This window comes from Bos javanicus, chromosome 7 (genome assembly GCF_032452875.1).
Source record: "Bos javanicus breed banteng chromosome 7, ARS-OSU_banteng_1.0, whole genome shotgun sequence".
NCBI lineage: Eukaryota > Metazoa > Chordata > Mammalia > Artiodactyla > Bovidae > Bos > Bos javanicus.
Genome location: NC_083874.1, coordinates 69,960,468 through 69,983,500, shown reverse-complemented (window position 1 = coordinate 69,983,500; position 23,033 = coordinate 69,960,468). Strand labels below are relative to the sequence as shown.

The window sequence follows — 23,033 nt, the reverse complement described above, 5'->3', positions numbered from 1 at the left end:
ACATTGGTTTAGTTATTTTCTTGAAGGGACAAAAGGAAACCAGAATGTTTGTGAAACAGTAAATGCTTCCACAGGCTTTCTCTCACGTTCCCTGAGAAATTGTATACTGCCTTTGAGACAGGCAATTCTTGGGAATGAAAAAATCTGTCTTACGAAACCCAAGGAACCCTGATTAGGGAACAAACCAGAATACACTGAGGAACTTGGGAGAAGAACTGGCATCCCTTGATTTATGTTGTATCCACTTCGGGGAAATAGAGATAAAATATGTAGGTTCAGCCAGCACAGTCCCCCAGCATACATGCTGATCATATTTCAACTTTCTTTAAGAACTCCAGAAAACAATGTTTTTTTAAACACCATGTTTAACTACAGAAAAATGAACACCCCAGAGTGGAAGGACAATAAGTTTGCTTGTATGGTCACCAACACTGTGGTGTCTCTTTAAAAATCCTTAGTCGATTTGGTTCGGAAGCTTTAATTATGCTTTTATGTTATAGTTTCCTTATTTAAGTGTCTGTTTTATGTCCATCACTCAACACCCCCTGCCTATCTCAAAAGAGATAGATATTATTACCCTAACTGAGGAGGAGGGAGAATGCTGTGAGAATTATTAATATATAAATTAAAAAATTAATCTGGAAAATGCTTTAGGTTCCCTGGAGAAGCTCTACCCAGCACAAAGCATATTTAACATTATTATCAGTACTCCAACAGAACAGAACACATGCAGGATAAGATGGTAAACTGAGGCACAGAGAGTGACGGTGGATGAATGGGCCAGTGTCCCTTAGAACCCAGACTCTTGGATGGGTGATACCTAAAAACTACCCTATCAGTGCCTACTTTAGGCTTTTTCTAGTCATCACTGTTAATTATTTTTCTAGAGAAGAAACCTTTCCTTCCTTTTACCTCTTCTCTTTAAGGCTTTGCTTGTTTTGGAGGGTTATTTTTTTTTCCTTTTAACTTTTTAGTGTTGAAAATGATTAAGGCTAAAATATTAAGTCCAAAGCATAATAAGGAAAAATCATTGGTGTGCTTTCTAGTAATCCCAGTAATTTTTTTGTGTTGTGGCTTGGAACTTCAAATTGCATTTATTTCATATAGTTCCATTGGTTGGAAAACATGCATGAAGGCTTGCCTTGGAATTGCTTTTTTGTTTTGGTGGGAAATAATTCCCAGCCAGCTTCTCACCAATGAGAAAGGGTATTTTGAGGACCTACTACGTTCACAGAACTTTTTTAGATGTAGGAGAGACTGGGGACCCATTCCATCCTGTCAACAGTGGAGGTAGGATGAAAAGTACAAGTACCAGGAATTATAGAAAAACAGTAAGTAGCAGTAGGGAGGGACAGTTATGCAGTGGTGGTCACCAGACAGGCAGACTTGATGCTTCATATCTGTTCCTTGATCATTTTTCTTAACTTTGCTGAAATTCATTTTTCATATGTGTGAACCAGCTAATACCCATGCTTGCCCTTAAGAGCAAAAATCACCGAAAGAGCTTCTCACATAGTTAGCTTCTCAGATAGCTTGGCACATAGTTAGAAGACAATGAAAAGTGAATCGCTCCTAAGGTCACCATCAAGGTCATTATCACCATCCGTTTAATGTGAACTAGAGGGATAAGGGGCTTCCCAGGTGGTACTAGTGGTAAGGAACCTGCCTGCCAGTTCAGGAGACACAATGAGACATGGGTTTAACCCCTAGGTTGGTAAGATCCCCTGCAGAAGGGCATGGCAATCCACTCCAGTATTCTTGCTTGGAGAATCCCACAGACAGAATAGCCTGGCGGGCTACCGTCCATGGGGTTGCGCAGAGTCGGACATGACTGAAGCGACTTAGCACGCATGCACTTAGCACACAGAGGAGTGCAGATAGTAAGTGCTACCGGCTCTCAGAGAAGAAAGTGATTCCCAAGACTTGCCCCCTTCTCCCAGAATTCTCCAATATGTCTCCATTAATATTTTAAAATACTGGGTACTCTCATTCACCCACCATACTTTTGAGACATATAAAAGCTGCATAGAGAATTATCCTCTCCTGTGTCCCTTGTCTGGACTCCAGACTTTGCAGACTGCCTCTTGGGGGTTTTGCTTCCACCTCTGTGCATTTCCATGATGCTCTGTGCATCCACAGACAGAGGCGTTCCTCTCTCCTGTCTCCCACTTTGATCAAGGACAGGCCCCACCCACGACCTCCATGTCTGTGTCTTGTCTCTCATGGCCACAGAAGCTTCACTTTGTACCCAGAAGCATGCCTCACCTGGTGACCACTCAGGACTCTTCTGCTCCTATGCTCTGATATGAAGAGAAGACGCTCATATAGGTAGCTCAGAGAGAGTATAATTACTGTTTGCTGGTAGGTCCTTGGTGTGCCAGCAGCCTCTACTGGGGCTTTGCAGAAACTATGTGTGTTTCTTTCATTGTAATATCACACTTAAAAGTGATTTCTTCTAATTATGATATTAATGCATTCTTATGGTTTGGAGAAGGAAATGGCAACCCACTCCAGTGTTCTTGCCTGGAGAATCCCAGGGACGGGGGAGCCTGGTGGGCTGCCGTCTATAGGGTTGCACAGAGTCGGACACGACTGAAGCGACTTAGCAGTAGCAGTAGCATATGGTTGAGAAGCTTGAGAATTCAGGGAAGTATGCAGAAGAAAATATAGTAACCTGTAACTTTACCATCTTGTAACTTTTCTTGACCCTGATGATCTTTCTTTTAGCCTTTCTTCCATGCAAATATATATCTAATTCTTATTTAAGTCACATGCAATACATATTGCACAAACTGATAGTATTCTACTTTTGATTTTAGTTAAGATTCTTCTCATAATTAATACCTATAAATATGTGAATTTATTTATTCCAGTATTGTTTATATGGCTATTATTTCCTGTGTAAGCACGTGTATACTCACACACACAAATACACATGTGCACACACATAGGAAGAATGGGGAGAGGGAAGTTGTATCACATTAACATCATCAATCTAGAGATAAATGCTACTATTGGAGAGATGATCTTTTGTGGCCCTTTTTTGTATTGCTTAAATTATAATACTTTTTTGTATTGCTTAAATATTTTTTCTTTCTTTCACCTTATCCATTCTCACTGGAGTGAGTCACAGACCTTTAGACATCTTTTTTACCTCTTAGATGATATCTGAGCAGTGTTCTCAGGCAGGGGTCTGAGTGCTGGGCCAGCTAGATAATTTTAAGAGCAAGTTAGGAGATGAAGGTTAAATATTATCAGGTTAAGAATGGTGGGCTCTTATGAATAGTTGTTGTCGTTCAGCTGCTCAGTCGTGTTTGCAACTGTTTGCAACCTCATCGACTGCAGCACACCAGGCTTCCCTGTCCTTCACCATCTCCTGGAGCTTGCTCACTCATGTCCATTGAGTTGGTGGTGCCATCCAACCATCTCGTCCTGTGTTGTCCCCTTCTCCTTGTGCCTTCGGTCTTTCCCAGCATCAGGGTCTTTTTGAATGAGTTAGCTCTTCGCATCAGGTGGCTAAAGTATTGGAGCTTCAGCATCAGTCCTTCTAATGAATATTCAGGACTGATTTCCTTTAGGATTGACTGGTTTGATCTCCTTGCTGTCCAAGGGACTCTCAAGAGTCTTCTCCAACACCACAGCTCAAAAGCATCAATTCTTTGGCATTCAGCCTTCTTTATTAAGGTCCAATTCTCACATCCATGCATGACTACTCGGAAAACCATAGCTATGACTATACAGACCTTTATTGACAAAGTAATGTCTCTGCTTTTAAATATGCTGTCTAGGTTTGTCATAGCTTTTCTTCCAAGGAGAAAAGATAGGAGATCCTGTATTATGGATAGGGTGGACTCTTATTACTTAGCTTAATGCAGTCAAACATCTAGTAGAATTCAGGCCTAATTTATACAAGAATTTATGTCAGAAATATTTTGGGAAATATCCTGTATATGAGGTATTACTTTAAATACTTTAGAGGGTATGGACATGAATTAGACCCTGTTGCTGACTTCAAGGATTGTTTAATGAGAAAAAGATATTTAAGAAAATCTTTATAGCACAACGCAGAATAGAATGCTAAGCTCTCAAGTATGCATTCCATAATAATATAAATTTTTACAAATGTGTGAGTAACTGTGACTCTTAAGATCAGGTGAAACTTACTGGAAGAGGGAACATCTCTTCAGGGTATTAAGGAACAAGAGAAATAGCAGTAGGGGAATGTTTAGGCAAGGAATGGCATGAACAAGGCAAAGATGGTAGGCTATTTTCATATATCCACTTGGCCTTCTCTCCAGAGTGTGGAAGGGCAGAGTGGGAAGGATGACTCGCAAGGGCAGTCAGCTCTCAAGCCTTGGAGCACCTGGCTACCATGCTAAGGAGTCTAGACTACATACCATACATGAAGGAGCAGGTGAGGGTTTGAGTCAGGGCATGGCATAATGAGGTTGGTTTGAAGAGGACAATTCTGGTTGAGAAAGTAGAAGCAGAGAAAGGCCATTTTAGAAGGCATTTATAATATTGCAATTGTCTGAATAAGAAATGGTGACAGCCTGAACAAGATAAAGGAGAAAGGCGCCAGTGAAATTCAGTAGAAGGTAGAGTCAACATGACTAAAAGAAAATTTGAAGGGAGAAAAAAAAGATAATCCCAAGGTTTCTATTTTGGGTGATTCAAAGGGTAGTGTTCTCTTAGCTGAGAGAAGGAACACAGGATCAGGAAGTACGGTTATACGTAGTAAGATGATAAATGATCTTGCATCCTGTTGAGATTGAAGTTGCAGTAAGATACATAAGGGGAGATTCTGTTACTCTCTTGCTGATAAAAATGTGGTGTTTGGCCAAAGAGATCAAAGCCGCAGGCGTAGACTTGGAAGTCAGTTTAGCTAACGTGGTTGAGCCAGTGAGTGAATTCAAGAATTGTTAGGCAAATGAAAGAGAAAAAAAATCTAGAACAGACTTGTGAAATGTCTACAATTAACAAATTGGCAGAAGGAAATAGTTGGCACAGGAAGAGATCAGGAATCAATGAATAAGAGAGGAGCTCTGGAAAACACTTATTTACACGGATAAGAGGTTGATTTTCTTCCTGCTGTTTCCAAATAATATTAGTTAACTCGTCTGACTCTCAATTTTTGCTTATCTGGAATACATATCCCATAAGGATGGGCTTTAAAAAGATAGTGAATGTGAAAGTGCTTTGGTAAACCATCAGACACTCTCTGAGGCTTAAGTCTTATAATTAGTGTCACAGAAGTGAAGGAAGTGTAGACTTCCAAAAAGGAAGAAAGTAGTATCAGATGCTACAGGGTTTCAGAAGTATGTTTATTTTTAACTCAAATTGTTCGTTTTGTGATTTACGGAAGTTAAGCCAAGAGAGTGAATCTGTTCTCGAATCACTTAGAACAGAATTTCCCAAAGTGTGGGGCACGTGCCCCTGGTTGTACAGGAGACCGTTTTGGATTTGACACAGACATTAAATAGAACTGAATCATCGTGAGGAAGTGATTCTCCTTTTATTTCTCCTTTAATCCTTCTGATTTATGTTAAGGGAGAAAGTCTCAGTTGGAGCAAACAAGTCTGTATTCTAACACTAGCTCAACTCCCTTTTCAATAAACCCATTCAGGTTGTCAACATTATCTAACTAGAATTTAACAACATCATATTAGCTTTAAGATTACCACAACCAGTTGCAATAGTAATATAGTGTCCTTTTAAAATAAGTTATTTGAAACAAAAAGTTCACAAAGACTTGGACACAACTGAGCGACTGAACAACAACAAAGCAAAAAGTTAACCAATTAAAATTTTTAATTACCTAATTGTATGGGTATGGGTTGTTTATAGACATGGCGAAACTTAGGAAGTGCTATTGCAATGACGAAAGTTTGAAAAATTTAGACTTATACTAGAGCCTTTCTTCCTTCTGTAACTTAGAGGGGCTGCCTTTAGTTCAGCCCAATTAGAACAATGTGGGAAGTTTATCCTGAGATGGGGGAGGGGTTTGGGGTGGGTTGTGGGTACTGGACTTCCAAATCTAGACCCTATCTTTCCCCTAAGATGTTGGGTCAATTTTTGAAGCCACTAGACTTTTTTGGACTTTTGTGTATTTAGCTATTAAAACGAGAGCATTCATTTTAAATGATTACTAGCATTCCTTCCTGCAATAAATTTGTACCTCTTTGAGTGATTAATAAATAAACCTCTCCGCTATCTAGTTGATAGTGGTTAGATACAATTTTTTCCTTCTGAATGCCATCAATATCATGTGTCAGTGTGAGAGCCTGTTCCCAGACTAACATCTACAGCAGGGGAAACATCAACAAGTTCATTCTCTAATGATGATTCATATTCTACCTTATTTGCAAAGGATAGTTATTTCAATAGTGAATCTCTGCTTTAGTTAGACTGATTAAAACGGAAAATGAAATTGTAAATGAAAATTTGTTTCAATTTCCTTTATGCTGACCCCCTACTCTCTTAAGTAGTTTCTTTGCAGTCATATCTAATCAGTTTGTAAATTTTATAAATTTTCTAAATCAATTTTGTTCCTTAGTGTATCAACTCATAGGTCCTTATACTTAAAAAGATGTCTCTGGTATCTATTTACTGATATCTTTCCATCTTTTAAAATGTATTTCCCCCTGAGAAAAGAGTGGGTAGGTGAAATATTCTCTGTCTGAAAGTTCTCCTAAATATTGTGATTTAATCTTACTCTACAGTCCAAGTAACTTTTAGAATAGAAGCATGCCACTTATTTGGAAAATAACTATATGGCAACTTCCACCATCAAAGGTACAACCAGGGACCAGGTAGAAAATGAAAAATGAATAGCATGTGAATTTAAAAACAACACATATACATATAGTGTTGGATCTGAAAACTTTGAGTTTGATGCTAGCTTTAAAATGTTTAAAGATATAAATATGAACATTTCTTCTTTATGATTAGATGGAATTACTCCCTATCATTTTTTGAACTGTTATCAGGGTCACTTTTGCTCTTATTTGCTCTTACGAGGGTGATTTTGTGCAAGCAGTTTAACAATTTATGATTCTATTTTCATATCTGAAAAAAGCAGATGAGAATACATACAAATGACCAAATTAGTACTTGCAAGTAAAACCTTCTTTATTAAGGCTAAATTAAATTATATATATTTTGCTTATTTTAGAAAACACTTAATGCATTTTGGAAGAATTTCAATATGAAAAGGTCAAAATCTTAAGTAAATATTTTTTGTGCTTTTATGGGTAAACGTTTAGCCATCAAAAAATGTAGCCATTGAGAACTCAGTCTCCAGTGGTTCCACATAAGTATGGTATTCCTGAAGAATCTTTTGTGTATTTCCAGCAAATAAGGGTGCACACATTCTATGGGAGAGGATCAGTTCAGTTCAGTCGCTTAGTCGTGTCCGACTCTTTGTGACCCCATAAATCGCAGCACACCAGGCCTCCCTGTCCATCACCAGCTCCCAGAGTTCACTCAAACTCACGTCCATCGAGTCGGTGATGCCATCCAGCCATCTCATCCTCTGTCATCCCCTTCTCCTCCTGCCCCCAATCCCTCCCAGCATCAGAGCCTTTTCCAATGAGTCAACTCTTCGCATGAGGTGGCCAAAGAGGATAGGCATTTCTAATTACTAACTTAAAGTGATTTCTGTGCAGATGACCTTTATGTTTCAAGAAAGAGCATTTGGTAGAAATCACTTGCAGATTTTAGCAGGAGCCACTTTCTTACATTCTTTTTGCCAGGCCTTTGTGCTGGGACTGTTTACCTAGGTGGGACTCAGGGGCTGGCATTTGTGCTGTCACCTTGATCCTCATGGAGTTGTCTGTGATTCTCTGGACTGCTGCTTCTAAGTCGCTTCAGTCTTGTCTGACTCTGTGCGACCCCATAGACAGCAGCCCACCAGGCTCCCCGTCCCTGGGATTCTCCAGGCAAGAACACTGGAATGGGTTGCCATTTCCTTCTCCAGTGTATGAAAGTGAAAAGTGAAAGTGAAGCCACTCAGTCGTGTCCGACTCTTAGCGACCCCGTGGACTGCAGCCCACCATGCTCCTCCGTCCATGGGATTTTCCAGGCAAGAGTACTGGAGTAGGGTGCTATTGCCTTCTCTGGATAAAATATTTAAATTTGCACATTGAAACAAAAGCCCTTTCTAAGTTATAAGAACAGCACAAACATGAGTTAGTCCAAATGATCACCCATTACATACCAACTCAGTACTGCAGCCCTGAGCTAAACAAATCTGAAAGCAGTCAAGGAACAGGCAGTTGCACACACCAGAGAGAGAGCACAGAGAGTCTAGCACCATCAGAGGTCAACTACAAGGGCTGAAGTTTTCAAAGAAGCAGATAATGCCAGTTTTATGGCCATTAATAACATTTTAGTTATATAAACAATGATAAGAGTACTAAAAAGCAAATTCTGCTTTGCAGTGTGCTCTGATCGCCAACAGGGTTCAGAAATGAACTTTCTCCCTGTGCACGTGACATTGCATAATGGACCACTGATCATCCTCCGGTCCCTCCCCAGCTTCCAGCTCCCTTTTATGGACAGTCCTTAGTCTTGCCAGACCTCTCAGCTGTTCCAGGGAGAAAGCTTCTTGGGTTTCCCCTTTAAAGCTCTTTGATTGTTCCTCTGGTAGTTAATGCACCAAATGGTCTTCGGGGCATTTCCTACATGGGCTCTGCAGCTCATCAGAGCACCTCGACCATGGATTTCCTACCTCTGTGTTTTGCACATGTTGAAGGGCTCAGTTCAAACACCAGGCCCACCAGCTTCTGGAGAGGTGTGGCAGAGCTCAGTGCTGATTTGGGTGTCTGCCTTAAAACAGAGATTTTTCCAAAGGATATCCTGTAGTAGATAAATCATTTCATTAGACCAGGTTTACTTTTCAAACCAGGAAGCAGAGTGCCTGCCATGTAGGAAAACTCAGATAAAGTTGTTATGACTGTTCTCAGAGCACTTGTAAATATTGTTGTCAGTGTTTTTTATACAGGTTCCATCATGATTGTATTTAAACATGGACAGGTTAATTAGGTGTTTGAAGACTATGTTTACTGAGAACCGATAAGAAAGCTGTGAAATGAGTCCTTTACATATTGCAATGACAATGTTTTTTTTTCCCCCAAATGTCTCCCACTAGTTGATTACTCCTCACGCCATCCGTGTGCAGACTCCTCCTCGGCATATCCCTGGTGTTGTAGAGGTCACCTTGTCCTACAAATCCAAACAGTTCTGCAAAGGGACACCTGGAAGATTCATTTACACAGGTAAGAACTACTGCAGATGGTGGACAGAGCGGTCTTGACCTTGTGGGTCTTTGACTCAATCTTGTGTGTATAAGTGCTATTTTATTCTAAAATCTATTTCTTCTTAAGACCCATTTTCTCTGTTTCACCCCATTTATGGTGAAATGAGTTGCTACTACTACTATTATTACCGTTATTATTAGATAAGATTTCATCTAGGTGTCCTTGTTGAATGACAGGATCTGTTGAAATCATGGGTTAGATACCTAAGGCAGTGGCATGAGCAAGGAGGAGTGCTATACAGTCCTAAGAGTCTCTGGATGTTAAGCCATCATGTCGGGGTTTGCTTGCTTTATGGAGTAGGAATGTGCTTGAGTGCACAATACAACTTTCTTCTAGCCTGGTCATGGCCATTTAAAGACTTTTGGTGGTTTTCATATTTAATTCTGGGTTGGTGCTTTCTTTCCCTTTAAGCTTCATTTTGTTCCCCATGACTGCCGCCTGCCATCCCAAACACATGGACCTGCCTTGACACATGGACCTGCCTTGGCACATGGACCTATCTTGCATTAAGAAGCTAGGGTTCTAGGGTGAGGGTGAATTTCCTCACGTCACATGGAGAGAACCAGGCAGGTTCTCTATGGAAACATATCAAGTGCAGAGTCTAAGTGCCCAGTGTGTAGTCAAAGAGATCCTCAGAGTGTTACATGTAAACCAAACACCCAGGGATCTTTGTTGCAATCCAGATTGTGATTCAGTAGCTCCGGGTGGGATCTGAAACTCTGCATTTCTAACAAGCTCACAAGGAGAGGCTGATGATCCTGGTCCAAGGACCACACTGGCTTTGGGGACAGTCTAGGTCCTCTGCTGTGTAGCAGCCATTGCTGGGTTGTTGCCTCCAGAAACTGGCCCCATGTTTCCTTCTTTAATCACTAAAGGACCACAAAGCCAGATTAAGTACTGAGTGTAAGTTGCTTTCACACAAAGAGACTCCAGAGCATGAAGGGATAACTGTTAACACATCCTAATTAGAACCATACAATTAAATGGACAAATTGTATTTTACTGTGACATTTTATCTCAAAGCATCTTTCCTGTTGTATTTTAATAGGAGGAACTAAATCAACCATGCTTCTCAGTGACTCGCTCTCCCGACTCAACCCTCTCTCAAAATTATAAAAACAGCTAATGCATCCTGACCCTTGGAAATGCCTCCCAGTCCTTTAAACAAAATGCAGGTTTGGTGCCTGCCTGACGATTAGTTTTAGTTAATTGAAAATTATAGGATTGACCCAAGAGGAAAATTTTATTTGCACTCCAATCACTTTTACAAATTAAGGAAAATTACCACAATTTTGTTTAGCTAAGGTTTCACACTGAGTTCAAGAAATTAGCTCAGCCATCCCAACAAAGTCAGCACTTTGTTAGCAAGCACTTGAAAAAATAATAGTCTATCTGGAGTTTGGTGGTGTATACAAACGAAGCATAGAGAAAGCTATGATGCTTTATAGAAGTAGGCCAAGTGTTTTTAATTAGGCTCATTGGTTCAGCGTAAGTTTTGAAGAACAATCAAACTAGCAGATTAGCTGTTTCTTTTAAAGCTAGGATTTCTTGCCATTCATTTTTCCCATGAGAACTTCCACATAGCACAATTTTTTTTTTTTACAAGCCTCATTATAGGCCTGCAGGAAAAGGACCAATTGAAACTTCTGATACTGTAACATTCCCCACCATCATTCCGATGGATGGGAGTTTTTCACAATGTTCTTCACTGAACTCGGTGTTCTGGAACATATTACAAAACCACAGAGGCCAAATGTTTTCTCTGAGGAGTTTGGACTCTGTTTTTGGTCGAAAACATTTAGGCCTCGCTGGCTGCTTATTTACTCTGCCATTAAGAACAAGAAAAGGAGAAGAAAAAGAAGAAGAAAACGCTCGTGTTGTGGGAGGAACGAGAGGCAATCAAGCGTGATTCCGCTTTGGTGACAGCGTCTCTGCCCATTAATGGTTCCATTCTGTGGTCAGGTCTCATTTAGAAGAAATTATTTTTAATCAGTGCTCAACAAAATATCCCCTTGAGCCACCTGGCCATAAAAGTTAAAAAAAAAAAATCATCCTCATTAAATTACTTAAATTCTCAAAAGAAAATAGCTAGGGGACCCATCATTATTGGGATTTTTTTTTTTTTTTAACCATTAAAAAAATTGCCATCAATTTAAGAAATCACATCTTGGAAAACCTGTATCAGACGGGGGAATTAAGATCAAAGATAAAAGTGGCCGATCTGCAAGTCTCACAAAGTAGTTAAGGATAAGAGAGAGAAGTCCTAGGTGTGCATGCACGTGTGTAAGTGTGCGGGAAATTTAAAGTATGAAAAAAATGCTTTTGCTGATCCTGCCTCAAACTGTGGACCATAGATAGGAAGACTTAGTTTTTTAAGTATTCTAAGAGAGAGACTCACCTCTCTCTGATTTGGAAAAATAAAATTTTCAAAGAAACCGGTACAAAAACTTCCCCACTGATATAGCTGGCTGTTCACAGTCACTGTGACATTACGTCATTTCTAACAAAAGAAAGTCTCTGTTAATTGGTGAACCGCACCGAAGACTCCTGATCATTATCATTAAATGCCCCTACCAAGGGTCACACATTCATGGCTGGTGCTGCCAGACCGGGGTGGTTTGCTCAGTTTACCTGCTTGTCACCACTCTCTAGCAAAGGTGTCGAGATGGGTCATAAATTCTCTCTGTTCTTTGTATCCGAACAACCACTCAGCTCATTGAAAACCTGCAGCACCCGCACCCCCACCAACCCTTCCATCCCCTCCCACAGAAGCTCACACTTCATTTTCTTTAACATCCATGGCATTTCAAGATGCAAGGCTTGGTTTTCTGGATAGGGTGAGCCAATACTGTTTCTTAGGAGAAAATATCACTTGGAATTTTTCCTTTAAAAAAAAAAATGTCCTGGGACTGAAAAACAACATCCCAAACGAAGGTACTGCTTTTGAGTGCGTGTGAGAGGATTTGCGCATGCGTATGTGCAAGTCTGTAAAAATCCATAATCAATGAAAAAGAAAAACCCCCACACAACCGAGACAGAAACAGCCTGGCCTAATCTATGCAAATAAAAGCAGACTTCTGGGGGTGGGAGGAAAGAATTTGACTAAACACAGATTGCCTGCAAGCTGGCTCCACTTGTGGGGACAGGCGTGCAGCTCTCCATCTTTGGTGCTTCAGACCAGGGACACGTGAGGATTCTCAGCTGCCAGCTGTGCCCTTCTCTCGTGTCTGCTCCATCAGACTGAGGGAGCAAAGTGAATCCCAACTGGATCGGAACAAAAGAGGGGGATATCGCATCCCTGATCTGATTTATTGTGGCCAGTTATTCTCATGTAAATGCAGAGCAAGGCTGACTTTAAATTTTAAATCATGTTTTCTCATAGGAGGAAACAAAAACCCTTTCTGAGGACAGGACTTTTTTCAAAGGCCTCCCTAATCCTGTGTCTGGTCCGTCAGTCCAGTGGGAAGTCAATCCCCATAAACCTCCACTGCCCTGGAGGGGGCCTTCCCAGTATCTTTGTTCTTCTCAGTAGCCTCTTTGCTGTTACATCTTTAAGTGACTTGTAGAATTCTCTCCTGCTAAACTTGAAGTAACCTTGGGTGTTGATAAAAGACTCTCAGAAGGCTTTAGCTGCTTCTTCAAAGCTCTTCGAGTTGGTTTTTCTTCATAAGAGGTGCCCAAATCCAAATGTAGTTTTAAACCTCGTTCCAGTTATTTCTCTATTGGAGTGGGTGGTGTCTTTGGGGAAAATATGCCTGGAGCAGTGGGCCACCAGGATGCTAGACCAGCTTAGGTGTGTACCAAGAACCATATATTGCCTGTTGCCCCAAAGCTGGTGAAAGCCCCAAAGGTTGCTCATCTAACAGCTCAGATTTGGTTTGGTCGAGTCACATCTCTAATCCTTTCTGCTGCTGAGTTCTTCTGTTCTTAACATTTTCCATCAAGCTTCCTGCTCTTGAGGAAGGACTAAACAAAATTCTTATTAGTCTCAGACTTTACTTTGAAGTCAATATTCTTCCTGGAAATGCTTCCTGTTTATACCATATGCCCAGAATTACTTTGCATGTAGAAGGGGTCGTGTTGCCTGAATATATTAGATGAAACTTGATGACATGTACCATATCTTTCCAGTTTTGTTTTTTTTTCCCTCTCCCCATTCCTCTGTGTTCTCCCTCTACCCTCACTCTCTCTTCTTCTTTCTTCCCTTCTTGCCCTTTTCATTCCTCCCCAGTAGTCTTTTCTTTCTCACTTCCAAGGAGATGATGTAGCATAGTGATTTAAGTCCTTGGGTTTAAGAGTTGATGGGTATAGATTGAAATCTCAGCTCTGGCTTTTACCAGAGAGATTATTTTGGGTATGTAGTGTGATAGCTCTAAACCACAGTTACCTCATGTTTACATTATTACAAGGAAAAATAACTTGCTGGGGTTGTTCTTAGTATCAGGAAAATGTGTATAAAGCACTTAAGGTGAGCTAGCATGAGCACTTAGCCAGATATTAGTAGTTTCCATTAATAAGTGATGATCATTATTATTCATTCATTCATTGCTGTCCCCAATATGGTGTAAATATTTCACATGTTGTTTGTTTTCTCCATCATGTTCTAGAGGTCTATGAAATGTCCTTTGGAATTTTAGTAATAAACCTGTGGTTATCAGTAAATTAGAGAAATAAGAATACTGCTACTGCTGCTGCTGCTAAGTCGCTTCAGTCGTGTCCGACTCTGTGTGACCCCATAAATGGCAGCCCACCAGGCTCCCCCATCCCTGGGATTCTCCAGGCAAGAACACTGGAGTGGGTTGCCATTTCCTTCTCCAATGCATGAAAGGGAAAAGTGAAAGTGAAGTCACTCAGTCGTGTCCGACTCTTAGCAACCCCATGGACTGCAGCCTACCAGGCTCCTCCATCCATGGGATTTTCCAGGCAAGAGTACTGGAGTGGGGTGCCATTGCCTTCTCCAAGCAATACTAATCAACCACAAATAAAGAGAGCACAGTATAAATAAGGTAGCAAGGAAAAGATTTATGAATGTGACAATGACTATTTTGATTAAACAAGTATTTTTTTAGAAATGGCCTCAAATAATAAACATTTAATAAAGCATCCCAGATTTATTAAGTTCTCAGGTGTTGATTTTTCAGGAACAGCACACTTGTTCTCTTATTTCCATCCCCAACTTCAACCCCTCTTCTGGAGGCCATAGTAACATGGGTACCATCTATCACCAGCCCCCTTCAAAGGTATTAGGTTATAATCAGCTTTAACTCCCCTTTCAAGAGGTTTCAGGCAGAAAGCTCTGTTTTTAATTCTTGGAAACCTGCACAAATGAAGGCTGCCATCCTGGGGATAAACAAAGTTAACAGGCTTAGGGAAAAGGTAGAGAGTTTCCACCAAGTGAATCTCCTGTTTTTCTGCCTCTTCTTACACTAATTCATTGCCAGATTAAGCTTCCCAAAAGTCACTTTTGTACCATTTCTGTGCAGAGAAACTTTTCCTTGCTCCCTATATGTAAGATATAGTCCAAACCCCTGGGCTTGTCATCCACATTTCACTGTGCCCTTTGGGTCCGGTGCTTTCTCGCCTCCTCTAATCCCAGTCTCCCCACTATGCCTCAAGCTTACTTCATGATTAGCAACTTTGAATATGGTGATTTTCCTAGATCCAGTTCAAACTTGATTACCCTCTGAAGTGTTCTCTGGCCACTGTAGCAAGTGGCCAGAGCACTGGGTTGAGATCAGGGAGGTCTGTGTTGTAGTCCCAGCCCTGCTAACTGACTGTGAGACATGGGACAAGTTGCTGACATGCTCCAGACTTCAGTGTTTTTATTGTGAAATGAGCCAGTTGACTAGGTGACTTTGATGTGTCCTGTGGTTCATCTTGATTATCTGAAAGAGTCGCTGTCCTTGGAGCTCTTTTGTTGTATGTGCTTAGATGGCTCATTCATCGTTCACTTCCTTATACCTTCACTCTCTTCCTCTGTTCTTAGATAGACACATCTCAAAAAGTCCACAGGCAGCTAACCTCCCTGAAATTATCTTGTTTTGCCCACTGTAAGCACCTTGACTCAGTATCTTACTTACGATAGGTGTTCTCTAGTAATTGAGTGACATATTGCACAGAATCAATGGGTCCTCATTGATTTTTGTGCTCTGGATGGCAGGGAATGTAAATAAGAGCTGTTAATTAAGAATCTATCTCCTTTAATGTGAACTTACATGTAGAGAGCATAGTAGTTGGATTTTTTGTTAAAAAAAATGGGGTTGGATCTATATTACATAGTACTAATTTTTTATCTGTAAAATGAGATGTTTTAACAGTAACTGCATCTAAAAAGTCAATAGGTCAATGTATGTAATGCTCTCCTGGTACAATATGAGTGTTCCCTAAAAGCAAACACAAAAGGAGAGAAACAGATAATGGGTATGTTTCTCTTCAAATATAAAGAACTGGTTGTGAGAGCACATTTTATTTAGTATTACATATGTGCCAGCTTTCATCTGATTAAGGAAATTATTTCTTTCTAAGTATTAGAATCAAAAGATCTAGGTTGTCTGATTTTATGACTTTCTTTTGTTGCCCCATTCACTCATCTCACAAGTGTTTGTGGATTGTCTGTTCTATTCTAGGCAGTGTTCTAAAACTGTGTTGAGTAAAACCATGTTCTCATGGATCTTGTAGTTAAAGAGGGAACATGGATATTCACAAGTTTACAACTTCAAACCTTAATGAGTGTCCAGAAAAAAAAGAACAGAGTTTCAGGCAAGAATATAACGAAGGACCCCCAGTCAGTCAGTTAGAGATATTGTCTGTCAGATAAAGATGCATGAATTGAGATTTAAAGAGTGGTTACGAGTTAACCTGGGAGTTCATGAGGGATTGGGTTGAGTGGGTTTGTGGAAAGAAACGGAGTGTTCTGGAAGAGAGGAGCATGTCACAGGGCTCTGAATGAGAGGAAATGTGGCTTCTTGGAAGGCTGTAAAAATTCCACTGAGGCTGAAAAATCAAGAGAGAGGGAAAAAATGGCAAGAGAAGAGACTGGAGAAGTGGGCAGAGACAAGGCTATGAAGCCTTGCAGCCATGGGGAGGAATATAGTTGTTTGTCATCTCAAGAGCAGTGGGCAGTCCTTAAAGTAGATAGGTGGACATAACCAAATTTTTGTTTGAAAGAAAACAAAAACAGAAAAACTCTGGCTGTCTGGAGCATAGGAAACCAAAATGGATTCTATAAGTAAGACCTATAAGGAGGCCTTTGCAGTAGTCTGGGAAAGAGATTCGATGACTTTAATTTGGGTAGTAATGGGTAGAGATAGAATATAGTGAGAGGATTCAAGAGATATTTAAGAGGAAAAGTGGACAGGACCTGGAGATGGGTTGGATATGGAGGTGAAGGGGATGAAGGGCTCAGGCCCAGGTTTTTGGATTCCTCTCAGTGAATAGATAGTGGGACTGTTCCTCCTCTGGGTGCCTCAAGGGTCTTGTGGGTATCAATGAAAGAATGGGCATGAAAATGCTTTATAAAGGGTAGTATTCTGCACTTGTGTTACTTGTTACAAAGATGGGTCTAAGAAAATTCAGTAAGAATGGAGGAAAGGAAGGCAAGAATGTGTTTTCTTTTATATCAGATTGTTTTCACTTAGGACTCAGCTGAAGGAGGGCTGTGTAATGAACACTTGACGAGCGGTTTTGCCTTAGCTGTGTCCTAATTGGAAAAGACCCAAGAAGAAAGAAAAATTAACAGGCTGCTCCTGTCCGCATGTCTCAAATATTACTCCAAATGAGCCATTTACACACAAAGAAAAGAATTCAAGGCAGAGAGAATGTTTATTCTTTTTTTGCTTTTGTGATCCAAAGGCTAAGTCCCAAGCCTCTTCTCCTCTGCCAAAGGGAATTTTTTCACAAAATACGATCGCTTCTGATCTGACATACATTGATGTGATTGGTGGTCCTCAACCCAGTGGCATCTGTAAACTTAAACACCGTTGGTGCCATATGGGGACAAGAGCAACAAGAATCACTGAAAATACCCATTGTACTTCTGTGACATCTGTAAAATGAAAGCCGTTTCTGCAAAGAATAAAGCTGGTCTGAAGGAAGCATATTATTTTGCATATTTTATGTACACACTTTCCAAGAAATACGACCTTTATTTCCTATTTGGAGTGGAGTGTAATCAGGACTTGAGTAGCTAGTGTAACAGGATCATTAAAAGGGATATTTTCACTGACATTAGAGGTCTAAATGGCCACTAGGCCTTATATACAACCTTGGCTTTTTCCTGTCTACCCAGAGTTAATAAGTGATAAGGCCAGGAGAGAGATAAATCACAGAAATCCCTGTCCAAAGAAAACATATTGACTACAGCCAAGCAAATAACAGACCATAACCAACGGCCCCATTCATCATTCATGTAATAGGGATATAAAGTAGTTCCTACCAATGAAACCATATAGAAGGAAAAGGCAGATAAGCTTCCCCAATCTAAGGCATGTGATTTGGTTATTAAGGGACATGAACTATTTGTCACATGGCTTTAATCTTTAAGATGTGTTGCCATTTCTAAACTATAAATTTCTAGTCAGGGATTAGAAAGCTATTAACAATAAAGGTAGGGACTGAGCTTTATATGCATTCATGCCAACGTAATGCAATACTATAAAGCCTTGAACCTCTAATCTATTTAGTATGATTGAACATGATTTGGTTTTCAAAGCCAATAAACTATTTGGAAGTTTTCAAGCCTGTTGTTTTTTGTTTTTTAACCCAGCATCATGATAAATTAACCCTTCAGTACTTAAACTGTGTACCTTGAAACTTTCTCTAATATCCTGAGGGCAGTGGGCGGAAGGGAAATGAAAATGAAGTTCTTTATTTTTCTCCTTTCCTACCATTTATTCCAAATGTTTGATGGCAAAGTATTTTCTGTTTCATGTGTCCACCGTTATATTGGAATGGATGTTTGTCTTTCTGTCCATTAACTAAGTGGTGTGGCACCCACTAGAGCATTAAAACTTTTCTTTCTTTATTGCAAAGTTGCCCATGCTGATTTCAGACAATTCAGTAAGCACAAATAGAAAATAATTAAAACAATATTAAAAGTGTCAACATTTATCCCAGTTCTTTATACATAAATAACACGTTAGCTGTTAATATTATTTTTTAATGGGATATGTCTTATCTTTTTCCTATGCAGATATCTGAATCATTACCAAAATAGGGTGATGCCTTACATAATACTCATTGGGTCTTTCACTTAACTACATATCATAAACATCAGAGCTTTATAAATGTAAAATAATTTTTAATCTCTCGTGATCATTTCACACTTCAAAATCTCATCACGAGTTGTAGCTTCATCATCTTGTTGAAGCATAGGTACATTGAATCTGGATTCTCATCTCCTTTTGTTCCTGAAAAGCCTACGGCACAGGGTCATTGGTCTTATACCCATGTTGTTTTTGGCATCCTTATTGGTTGGGGTTCATCCGCCACCCCAACTGACTGCGCATAAGTAGCTCTGAAGGCCTCACCTGTCAGAGGACCCGAGTCTCGGAGGTTTGGACTAGCACCCTCTCCCCCATAGCTGTTTGTTCTCAACCTGAACCACCAAGGAAGTCAAGTCTGTAAAATTTCCCCCACTATGTGAAGCGGTATTGTGCTTCCCACAGGTAAAAACAAGAACTCATCTGAAACACTTAACATCTCTGAATTCCAAAATTATAACAATAAGTGGGGCAATGCAGCTCCCCCTCCGACCTTCTTCCCCAGGATTGCCGTGTTTCCTACTAGAGTTTTGGACTCCTCCTTTCTTTCCTCTCTACTATGTGGCTTCCAACAGCCTTTCTGGACTTCTCTACTGTTGTTCTCTCCTATTTCACACTTTTTTTTTTTTCTTACTGTATCCTCTCTGTTCATCATCTTCCTGACTGCATTACTGGAATGTAAAACATTTTTTCCTCTGAGAATCTGTGTAAGACCACCTCTCTTTAGATGAAAACATTTAGAAAGGTGAAGTGCCTAGGTGATGTAGTTAATAAATGGAAGAGCCAGGATTTGGACCCCAGTCAAAGGATACCAGAGCCTGGGAAGCAGTAAATCCCCTGTGGTGTTACTTTCACTTACTCCTTTTTTGAATTATGTGATTTCAAAAAGATTAGATTGTTGGCAATGGGAGAGTGGGGGTATTTCTAGGAGGTCTAGGAGGAACTGGAGCCTTACATATTTTAAACAAATCATGCCATGATGAACATCATGCATATTCATGTAGGAGGGAAAATTTTTAAAATACAAGAAGTATGAAGAAATCCATTAACCCATCCTTCTGTTATTGTTTTTTAGTCTTCTAAGATTATTTTGGGAACTCGTGTATTTTTGTCAGAGTTAATCACAGTATGTTTATATAGTTTTGTATCCTCCTTTGTAATTTGAATTGGAGAGTAAACATGTCCTCTATTAGCTTAATCTCTTCCTAAATGCATCTTAGTGGGTATGTAATAGTCTATTTGTGGCCACATCATAATTTACCTAATTGTTCCTCTCCTGTTGGATAGCCACATCTTTTCCTTCACAGAACTTTTAGCACCATATATGTCAGAACAAGAGGATGATTTTGAATATAAGGTGTTCTGTCATTTTCCTAAAAAGTTTTCTATATTTTAGGACCAAGTTAGCCAAACATATGTATTTATAGATGCCAGTGAGTCTATTTATAGTATTTTGCACATTAATTTAGTTAAGTATACATATTTAAAATCCCATACATAATTGACAACAGTTACAAATATAACTTTTTCTACCTTTAGGGTTTATACTTCTATTCAAACTCATTACAGTCATCTTTAACATCAGTTTATTTCATTACAAAGCAAATTGGCTTTATTAGCAAAATCAGAGCCATTTTTAGTCCTACTATATTCCCTTCTATTTTAGTTGTTTGAGGTCTTCTGTTTGAGTCTGGACGTGATGCTTTCACTGGAAATTTTATCAAAGCCATAACTAACCATTTTCTATATTTAAGTCTCCAAACATAACCACTTCAGCAATGTTCTTAAAACTGGTCTTTAAAAGTCTTGTTTTGAGGAACATTTATAAGAGAGACCCGAGAAAATTGCTACATTTATGTAAGTTTTCCAATCTTCCTTGTTTCTGCTATCCTCTTCAGGCGACCTCTTAAGCATTACCAAACCATCATAGATTATAGTTGCTTCCTGCCCTAAATAGTATTTAGTTTTAAAAATAACGTAATTGGAAACCACTTTGTCTTAAAAGAGACTTTAAAATTATTCAAGTATATAACAAGGGAGCTTTTTAAAAGAAGAGTATTTTTTCCATTTATGTCAGCATACTGATCCATCTTGTCTCTTGGTGGGTCATATGGCATATGTGATCCTTGGGGTGAACTGAATACTATGAGGGGCTTCCCTGGTGGCTGAGATGATAAAGAATCCGCCTGCAATGCAGGAGACCTGGGTTTGATCCCTGGGTTGGGAAGATCCCCTGGAGAAGGGAATGGCAACTCACTCTATTCTTGCCTGGAGAATGTGATTTTTGGCGTGAACTGAATTCTATACCATATAGTATTTTTGATTTGAATAAACTGGATCTTAAATGGATCTTATATTATTCAGGGCACTGAAGGTGCAAATCATCCCATTAATGTCAGATTGGAGAATTTCTGCCAAACCTCTCAACAGTGAGCAAGTGGACAGAAGCTGGGACTCCCTAAATCAGGGGCAGGAATAACATCAGAAAAGCAGACTTGCCCTTGAACCCATGGCTTTTTGACCTCCAAAGGTAGTTGTTCATCTTTTCCCTGTTAATATCAACTTTAGCTCCCTTCTGTGTATCACAGAGGATGCCTGACCTGCTGGGCAGTGCCACCTGGGATCAGCCATGGTGATTAGCGTCAGGAAGTCTAAACTCCCACATAATATGGAGTCATTTTAGGCCTGTGTTTAGTGCCAAGAGGGCTTCTCTTGTGGCTCAGCTGGTAGAGAATCCTCCTGCAATGTGGGAGACCTGGGTCTGATACCTGGGTTGAGAAGATCCCCTGGAGAAGGGAAAGGCTGCCCACTTCAGAATTCTGGCCTAGAGAATTCCATGGACTATATATAGTTCATGGGGTTGCAAAGAGTTGGACATGACTGAGCGACTTTCACTTTAACTTTAGTGCCAAGAATATATTTACATTAAATATCTGCCCAGAATAAGGTCCTCCCAGTCATGCTGTAGATAGACATAGTTTCCTTTTGGTGTTAACTGACTTGTTAAATGTTCACTGAAACCAAGCTGATTATTTGAGTTTATTGGGAGGTTTGGGTGGAGGAAAGTGTCCCTGAAGAATCTGTTCTGAGCAGGCTTGTGTGTCTTGTTCTTCCCCAGTTTGTTCAAGACTAGAAAATGGAACATGTGCACCGATTAGCTCAGATGATGTAGGAGGATCATCTAAAGACTTGGAAATTTTGCTTAATAAAATTATTGGCATCAAAGCTAAAAAATTATTGTGACTTGTCAGAAAGTTGTATGTTAGGGACCAAAGAGCAAGCTTGACTATTGGGCCTCTGTGTCTCATCTTTGACTTTCTTTTTTAGATTAATTTTTATTGGAGTATAGTTGTTTTACAATGTTGTGTTAGTTTCTACTGTACAGCAAAGTGAATCAGCTATATGTATACATACGTGTGTGTGTGTGTGTGTGTGTGTGTGTGTGTGTGTTAGTTGCTCAGTCATGTCTGACTCTTTGTGACCCCATGGACTATAGCCCACCAGGTTCCTCTGTCCTTGGAATTCTCAGGACAGGAATACTGGAGTGAATTGCCATGCCCTCCTCCAGGAGATCTTCCCAACCCAGAGATGGAACCGGGGTCTGCTGCATTGCAGGCAAATTCTTTACCATGTGAGCCACCAGGGAAGCCTGTATGTGTACATATATTCCCACTTTTTTAGATTTCCTTCTCATTTAGGTCGTCAAAGGGCATTGAATCCAGTTCCCTGTGCTATATAGTGGGCTCTTATTATCTATTTTATACATAGTATCAGTGCATATATTATTAATCCCCATCTCCCAATTTCTCCCCCTCTTCCTCCCCTGGTGTTCATACATTTGTGCCCTATGTCTTTGTCGTATTTCTGTTTTGCAAATAAGATCATCTGTACCACTTCTCTAGGTTCCACACATATATGTGTTAGTATACAAGATTTGTTTTTCTCTTTCTGACTTACTCTGTATGACCGTCTCTAGGTCCATCCATGGTTCTACAGATGGCCCAATTTTGTTCCTTTTTATCTTATGTCTATGTAATTAAGTAAATTTACCTAAGTGCAGTCTGTATGGATGACCGAGCCTTTCCCATTTAATTCTCTTTTGTAAGGTAGAAAGGGCAAGTATTTTTAGACCAATTTTCAGGTATGAAAACTGCAGTTTAGAGAGAGGTACAGTGATTCATTTAAAATCATCTAGGTTACCTAGTTATGGGTCTGGTACTGGATCTTTTTCACCCTAAGTAACTGGTTAGACATTTTGGTATTTCATATTTTTACATATAAAAATGGACTTCAAATACTTTTACTTTATTTTTTAGTTTTCTGCAGATATGATTCAGTAATTAGACGGAGGCCTCTGGAGTCTTAGGCTGCCTCTTCAGCATTGCACATTTGTTATATGTAGTAGTTTTATTTTATTCATAGCACTCACCACTGGTTGATATGATCTGAATTG

The 23,033-nt window shown here is 39.8% G+C and overlaps 1 protein-coding gene across 10 annotated transcripts in view; it reads left to right on the top strand.

The window, feature by feature from the left end:
* Positions 1–23,033, top strand: part of EBF1 (EBF transcription factor 1) — a 427,899-nt gene that overhangs the window by 335,289 nt on the left and 69,577 nt on the right. For all 10 annotated transcript variants that reach the window (XM_061424217.1, XM_061424216.1, XM_061424214.1 and 7 more), the window contains one exon: positions 9,152–9,278. In XM_061424217.1, the coding sequence (XP_061280201.1) occupies positions 9,152–9,278 (127 nt within the window). The remainder of the gene's footprint in view (positions 1–9,151; positions 9,279–23,033) is intronic.